This window comes from Zingiber officinale, chromosome 6B (assembly GCF_018446385.1).
Source record: "Zingiber officinale cultivar Zhangliang chromosome 6B, Zo_v1.1, whole genome shotgun sequence".
Classification (NCBI taxonomy): domain Eukaryota; kingdom Viridiplantae; phylum Streptophyta; class Magnoliopsida; order Zingiberales; family Zingiberaceae; genus Zingiber; species Zingiber officinale.
In genome coordinates this window covers 23,241,372-23,249,715 of record NC_055996.1, presented here as the reverse complement: position 1 = coordinate 23,249,715, position 8,344 = coordinate 23,241,372, and the positions used below count along the sequence as shown (strand labels likewise).

The following is an 8,344-nucleotide window of genomic DNA, read 5'->3' as shown; positions in this document are numbered from 1 at the left end:
GGCACACTAAGCCCAAGGGCCAAGGGAACTTCTTCCGGCGAGATCTTCGATACGAGGACGTTCCCCTTCGCGAGAAGAACCCGTAGACGCGAGCGGATCGTCGAGAAGATCATCTCCACCGGAGTTCTAGCGAATAGAATCGTAAGAAATTACGAATAGGAGGTAAGAAACCCCTCACCTGCAGTATAATAGCTTTCGTTTGATTGCATACTTTTAGATTTAGCTATATGCAGGTTTTTCGGCACATAGGGTGTGTTTTAACCCTCCTCGAGGATTAGGGATCTAGTTGAGCATCTCTAGACGGGCCGGACACGTTGTTCCCCTTTAGTTGGAGATTTTAGACGTTGTCGGGTGCCTAGAGGTGATCTCCCTATTAGAGGAGAGAGTTTGAGCACACTAAGTGTTCGGTAAAATGTTAGTGTAGCTAAATGCCACCTCAGTTGTGTTTAATAGCTCAGTTAAATGCATTAGGAGCATTTAAAATAGCACATTAGTTTAGTCCAGTTTTATGGGACTACGGTCCAATGGGTGGGCTCCCACAGTCGCCTCTAGGTTCAGATAACCTAGCTCTAGGTTCAGATAACCTAGAAACAGCAAGTTAAACAGTTAGCTATATTCAGTATTTTATTTTCAGTGGCACTGTACTTGATCAGATATCCATTGGGTTGGACTCCCACAGTCGTCCCTAGGTTTAGATAACCTAGTTAACCCTACTAAATTCGGGACTTGCAAACCCGGGTCTAGTTAGGGATGTGCGCACAGCAAGTACAATTGTCGGGCCCAAACAGCATGATTATGTATTTTCACTTATTATGAATTAGTTTTCAAAACTCAATTTGTTATGTTAGTTGAGTTTGAATTCAGTATCAGTTTAGCTTCAGTTTAGCTCATTATATGTTCAGCCAGTTTCTTTCTATGATTGGGTATGATAGCTCTATGTTCAGTTCATGTACACATGCTTTAGATGATAGTATGCCATGACTAGCTTTGATTGCCATGTATTGTATGATGGTACGCCATGTTTTAGTTCAATCAGTACATATTTCAACCCGCATGTTTTAAAAGCATATTGCATCGAATGTATGTTTTTGTGAGGTAGATGGTTTCTTACTAAACTTTAAGCTTACAGATTCTACTTTTCCTTATACTGCAGATAAAGGTAAAGGAAAGATGGACTAACAGAGGAAGCTGGAGGGCAATGCAAAGATGGTGTGTGTGGCAGGAACTGGAATCAAAGATCTTTAGGATACTTAAACATTCTAGCTTAGAATTATGAACTTTTAGTATTTTGCTTTTTATGCATTTTAAGTTGTTCAATGCTAGAAATTAAAGAACCATGCACTATAACAAGTTAGATTGCTAGTCATATGTTATTAGAGTGTTTATTATGCATTAGATAGTTGTAGTGTGAGGTTTTGGCACGAACCAGTGCTGAAATCAGAGTTTCAGTGCGAAATCAGACACCCCAATCGATCGGTGGATCGATTGGGGTCCCAATCGATCAGCTGATCGGGCAACTTGCTCCGCGAACAGTAGGTTTCTGGATCGATCATCCGATCGATCCAGCAATTTCTGTCGCGAACAGAAGGTTCGGGGATCGATCCCTGGATCGATTGGTCAGTCTGGATCGATCAGCCGATCGATCCAGTATATCGTCCCGAGCACAGTAGCGTGCTGGATCGATCCAACTTATGTCCCGCGTACAGTAGCCGGCTGAATCGATCCCTGGATCGATCCGACGTCCCAATCGATCAACGGATCGATTGGGAGGTCTGATAACAGCCGGAGAACGTTTATTTCAGCTCCTTGACCATAGGGGATGTAGTATATGTTAGGAATACTTTAGATTACATCCTTCAGTACATGTAGAACCAGGAACAGTTATCAGTTAGCAACTAAAATTTAAATCAGATCAGTTTTCCGCACAGTTAGCTCAGCATAACTGTAGCGATCGGCCTTACAGTTTAATACCTAGAAGGCGGGTCGTTACACGTAAATACATTTTAGGCTTCACCAAAGTTAGTTAGTAAAGGGGGGAGATTTTTAATAAAATAGTAAGATAATTCATAAATCTAAATTTATAGGCTAACTTTAAATCTATTTATGTAAGTAAATTCTTAATTAAATCAAATGAATGATTACAATTAACCTAATAAATATCCTTAATTAAATAAAATTAAAATTTAATTAAATTCTAATTTAATCCAATAAATATCTTTAACTAAACAAATTTGAAATCTAATTAAATTCTAATTAATTCAAAAAAAATTCTTAATTAAATATATATAAATTCTGATTAAATTATAATTTAATCTAATAAATATCCTTAATTAAATAAGTTGTTTCAGATACTACACAGCAGCTTTCAAGACGCGTGGCTCCCGTGAGGGGACGACGGCTGGTGTGTCGGCGACTCTCGTCGAAGAACATAGGAAGGTTGTTGGTTGTCGGCCGGGAGTTCCTTGCGGCGGCAGCTGCTCGCGGCTGGGGGTGAGGACCGGCTGACCAACAACAGTGGTCGGGGTCAGCAAAAACTCGAGCAGCGTATTCCTGAAGGGAGGATTTCTATTCTGGCCATTTGAACAGGACGACGACAGGCGCTAGGGAACAAGAATGGCTTAGCGGCAGCAGCACTGTCAAAGAGGTGAGTCATTGGTGATCCAGGGTGTCCTGAACCTGCAGTTATGGTAAACACCTGTTGCGTGCAGTGGCTTGTGGCACGTGATTGTCGAGTGCAGACATGGCTACACTCATGGGTAGGGTATGACCGGAGCTTCGTCTGTGTAAGGCGACGACGATAAGTGCCCGGGACAAAGAGAAAAGGAACAGGAGGAGCAACGCGTGCCGGCACGAGAGCATTGACCCATTGTGTCATAGTGGGGGAAGAAGGAAGGTGGCATCGGGCGTCGGCTTGTTCACTCTGACCAAGATGTATCATGCCGGTGGTCACCGCCATCGATCAGGAGTGTAGAGGGTTGCCCGTTGCGCAGCGTGCGAGAGAGAACAGGCAGCGACTACTTTTTGTGTCGCGAATAGAGGTGACGGTGAGTTAAACTAAGGTTAAACAATTAAAACCTAAGTGAATATTTCTATCAACCCCCACTTTAATTAGATATTCTAGATAAGCTTTTTCTTTTATCCCATAAATCTAAAATGATTTTTTTTAAAATCCAAAAAAATTATAGTAAATTTAAAAAATTCATCTAAATTTATTTCCTGATAAATTATCCACTAAAATATATTTGTTTCCTTTAAAATAATTTAATTATGTTCCATTTGAATTATATTTATATCTTTATTATATTTTTGGTATATTACAAAAGTTGTCTAAAATCTCACAAGGGCACCATTGGCTATCACTGAAACTAATCTATTTATCCCGAGTCAGCACCACGATGTAGGGGATAACATCTAGAAGATAGTGGGATATCATGACAGGGACCTCTCTAAGAAAAAGATTACTTTAGTAAAGTTACTCTGAAAGTGGGCGTCATATTTAGATAGACATGCCGGTATAATTCTAAACATATATGTTGGTTACCTTAGAATAGAGCACCTTCATGCGCATAGACATTGAATTAAAAGAGTAAATGATATTTATGATGTCAATTGTCATCATGGTGAAACTCAAATCCTAGAATTGCTCCCCAATATTGAATTTCTCCGAAGAGTTCTCATGTTTTCTCAATTTGCTCTCTTTTTTTCTCAACTCTTATGATTTTTTTATTATCTAGATAACTTGCTTTGTGATTCTAATTTGTATTCGATTTTACAGTCCCTATAAGATCGATATTTTATTACTTGACGACAGATGTACAATTATGATTTTCGCCCATCACATACAAAATACTAATGGATCAAAGATCTGATCATTTAAGTTGTTGAATGATTAGCTTATGCCAAAGTCTCTCTTAGTTGGCATGGATGATTAAATTATTTCCCTAGTATTTCAAACCGATAAGGCTTTACAATAATTGATTGAATGATATTACTAAAGTGATAAAAAAATATAGATATCTTATGGATTGATCCATAACAACGTTCTATCACAAATTCCTTATGCTAAAATGTTCATGGTAAAGAAATCAATAGGACAAGAAAGATATAACATAGGTCAATTTTGTAATCAATAAGATAAGAACAACATAGCATAGTGCGGTCCATATTAATAATTCTTTTAACTATTCTGCAAAACCTATTGTTTAAGAAAAAAAATAGTGAATAAGGTCAATTGGAAATTTTGTTAATATCTCCAAACCAAAAGTGCAAATTTTATTAAGAAAATCACATACATAAGATCACCAATACATATCAGTAACTTTTTCGTAATACATCAAAATATGAGTTTACTTTATTCAAACAATACCAAGTATTGAGCATCCTCACACTATAATGGTTGCATATAATAGTACATCTTCTTCTCCTTATGATTTATTGAAGAAGTACCACTCTTATATGGGAAGAGGTTCAATCAACAGCAAAGAGACCTTATCTTTCATCGTAGTGTCAGAATTGGTGTACATATCAATGTACCTATATATTTCTTCCATTGATCTTGAGAAGTTGAGTACTCTTTCAAAAATAGGCCGAGGTACTTTTGTTAGATTGAGACTTTCGTTGTTTAGATCCTTCCATGCTTTCTCCACTATCTCTCGCAGTTTGTTGCATGCAACTTTTGCATTTGTATCATGCTCTTTCATGTAACTTTCCACTGTAGAGGCAGCATGATCTCTCCCTTGCTCCAGCTAAAATTTTTTAAAGTACGGAATTGTCAAAATTTGTTGCTAAACTATTCTACAAAAAGAAGTGTCTAAAATGAATACCTCATGTGATCTTATATCATTCAAGAGTCTACCAATTACACAGCAAGCTTCTATGGCCTTGGGAAAACTAGAATGCCACTCGAATACTTCTTTTGTTGCCACTTCTCCCATACCAACGAAAGAGGCACAATTGACGGTAGAACACCCAGAGGATATTAACGAACTATTCAAGTGTTCGTCAAGTGATGGCACATGTCTCTCAATGCCCCACTTAATTTCTTGAAGATAAGATATCACTAGAGACTTTATCTATGTATATCAAGGTACGTAAAACAAACTTAATTAGTCTATAAGTTAAAAAAATAGTCGAAGCAATTGTAACTTTCCTATCAACATACTTCATCTTGAAGATATAGCATACGGTACTTCTCATTGAGTTCCAACTCTTCTTCAAATTCTTCAAAAGACTTTAACAGCTTGAGGTAATAATTTTTCAAGTATTCTGGTAAACAATCAACAGCTTGAGGATTCCACCTACATGTAAGAAAATATGAGCAAGTACATGATCAAGGTATTCACATAATGAATATGGTAACTTATCCTTTTACATTATTTCTTACATTTTAAGTAGGACATGTTTTACAACACTTCAGTCCATGTGGATAGACAATATAACAACATTATAAAAGGAAACAAGAAGCTATTAGAATTTTGAAATATGAGAAACTAACCTTTTGATTGCCTCAGTTAATAGTTTACACTCTTCCAACGTGCCATAGTTATCATAGATATCATCCGTAATTGATAGAAGAGAAAGCACTTTGGAGCAAATCACTCGTGCACGAGAATGTTGAGGCTCAAAATACACCGTAAGAATCCAATAATAACTTTCCACAACTCGGTCACGAGTAAAACTTAGAGATTTAGCCAGGGCTAAATCATTCCACCATCTTGAAATATGCCATAATAGATAAAATAAAAAAAAGTATACACAAAGAAGTAAAACAATTAGTTTTATTTACAAATACAAATAAAATGCAAATACTTATAATTAGAAACTAGTAGTAACAGATTAACATAATGTAAGAAAGTTAAAATTCATGTAAATAATAATTACTCAAAAATTTCTATTAACTACAAAATTCTTATTTTTAAATTCTTTCTAAATGCCTAATTATATTTACAAATGCATATTTGATCAATGGCATGATTATAATGTTGGTGTGTATTCAAACACTAGAAACATTGTTCTAAAAAGTATTTTAATTAACTTACATTGAAATTTTCTTCAGTTCCTCTTGATGATGAGATTGAAGTAAGTTGAAATTCAGCTTTGAAAGTTCTAATATAGCATCATCTCGCATTGCATCTTCTTGATAAATAAAAATATACTTTCTCGCCAAAAGAAATTTAATTCTTCGATATAGTGGTATCTCAAGGAAAAGAGCAACCTGCGCTGCTAAAGATGGTTCAAGTTCACCCAACAGAGATATGAGTTGAGACTTTGTAAAAGCTTTGGCATCATCAAGTATGGCCTCTCCATGTGTTCCAAGGTAAGATGCATTATATAAGCTTAGTAACCCTTTGGCATCTCCATTCAACGTAGATATAAAGTTTCCATTTTCATCTTTGAACTTGTTAAAAGTATCTACAAGAGTGAGTAAGCCATCAATAATAAGAATTCATAAAAGTAATTATAAAAGTATCATAGTAGAGCAAACTATTTAACTAGCTAGTTTTATCCTCTTTCTTTTTGTAGTATTACATATATGATTTTCATCTTAATTAAAACAAATTTTAATCATAAAGGTTGTTAACAATTTACGTTTTACCAAAAGGAATACTTTGACACCTCTTGTTCCATCATTCTTTTTATTGGGATAAACATATGTAAACTTAATTAGAGTTCCATATCAAAATATATTACAATAATAAAAGTCAATCAATTTCTTAAGATATAGTAGAAATATTTATTGTTTATCATGAAATGTGTAAAGAAATACATTTATATATAATTTTAATTTTATATTTTCCCTCCATTTTAGAAATATCAATATATGTCTAATATAGTCTAATAATTTTAACTTATTTTTAGCATTACCTGCAGATGCATGACATCCATGTTGCCTAAGCAATCGAAATCTTAGAGAACTTTCATAAATCCCATAGTTCTTATCATCAACTTCATAGATCAATCTTATTGCTTCATCTATTTCATTCTCAAAATGGTAATCTAGTCCAAGAATCTCAACTGAATCAATCAAATTCATAAGTTGCACTATATCACCAGTCTCCTTGAACATGCTCTTTGTTTGCACCTTCAATTCTTCTACTCTTTTTATCATCCTTTGAGCCGATTCCTGGTTCATCAAAATTATTGAATATGCATCCAACAATATTTATTTAATCCATGTATTTGCACTAAGAAAACTAATATGCCCCTATAGTGACAAGCCTACAAGTTAAAAGAATTTTTAAGGATTAATATTAGATAAATAAAGAGGTGATAGAATACCTTGGTGAGAGTGGAAGAGTTTCGAATAAAATAATCACCCCAAACGCTTGGATGATATTGTGATGACTTACGAACTATTTCTTCTGTATCACCAAGAGCAAGTGATTGCTTCTCCATCTTAATTGTGATTTGTGTTCTTTGGGTCTAATGTCTCTTGATATTTATAAGCTCATTTTTGTGTTTCTATTTCCTTTCTCTGTGTAAATTTTCTGTCTTTACTTGTGGAAATGTACGTGATTAATAAAGCAGCTGATGGTGCTCTATCTTGACTATGAGCTACGTTCATTTTAAGAAAAATGAACACAATATCTAAATCATTTTTTAGATTCTAGAATTTATCAATAAATAGAAGAAATCATGCTCTTAACTATGGCTTTTCCTAATTCACCTTTAATTTTTAAGTTTGCTCAATATGTAAATCTAAAAAGTTTTGCAAATTATCCTACAGCATGATTTCTCAAGAAAAAAGAAATATATTATTTGAATTTGTTTTAATTTAGGATGATTGTTAAGGGATTTCTCACACATTAAGTTTACTTGAATTTACTAAGATTTTCCAACAGAAGAAAAATCAAGGGAAAATTAATGGCATGTCAAGTAATAATAAGACACGTAAGTTAAGCTTAAAAAATAATGAATATAAGTATAATTTTAGAAGGATTTGGATTTGTAGTGCATGGCTTGAGTGACGAATCCAGGAATTCAAATATAGTGGGATGTTTTTTATGTGGAATAAAGACGATATTCTATATCTTCATCGATAAAATTACATAATATTAAGGATTTCATTATCGGCAAAAGGACGCCCCCTTTCTAAATCAACCCTGCATGACTTTCATAGTCATCCTAAATCAATGCATGTCAAGTAATAATAGGACACGTAAGTTTGATTTTATTCACGAAAGTTTGATTTTTCCCTACGTTGAATTCTCTCTACATTGACGACCTTAATACGAATTTTGCTAGAATATTTGGACTGATATTCTATTATATTTTTCTTCTGTTGCAGCCGTGGAAGACGACCATCCTGGAGAACGATTTGGATTTGTAATGCATGATCTTCAAA

At 34.7% G+C, this 8,344-nt stretch overlaps 1 protein-coding gene across 1 annotated transcript; it reads right to left on the bottom strand.

Moving 5' to 3' along the window:
• Positions 1–4,333: 4,333 nt before the first annotated feature.
• On the bottom strand, positions 4,334–7,409 carry LOC121992250 (beta-eudesmol synthase-like). The gene is made up of 7 exons (XM_042546482.1): positions 7,279–7,409; positions 6,865–7,123; positions 6,039–6,411; positions 5,495–5,713; positions 5,162–5,297; positions 4,824–5,072; positions 4,334–4,745 (listed from the first exon to the last, which is right to left on the bottom strand). The coding sequence occupies exons 1-7, from the start codon at positions 7,393–7,395 to the stop codon at positions 4,452–4,454; spliced, it is 1,647 nt and encodes a 548-aa protein (XP_042402416.1). The 5' UTR covers positions 7,396–7,409; the 3' UTR covers positions 4,334–4,451.
• Between the last annotated feature and the right edge of the window lie 935 nt (positions 7,410–8,344).

Coding starts and splice junctions, on each gene's coding strand:
- LOC121992250 (XM_042546482.1), bottom strand. CDS start 7,395: ATGGAGAAGCAATCACTTGCTCTTGGTGATACAGAAGAAATAGTTCGT. Junction 5,298..5,494: donor TTAACTGAGGCAATCAAAAG/GTTAGTTTCTCA, acceptor TCTTACATGTAG/GTGGAATCCTCAAGCTGTTG. Junction 5,073..5,161: donor TGCTATATCTTCAAGATGAA/GTATGTTGATAG, acceptor TGATATACATAG/ATAAAGTCTCTAGTGATATC.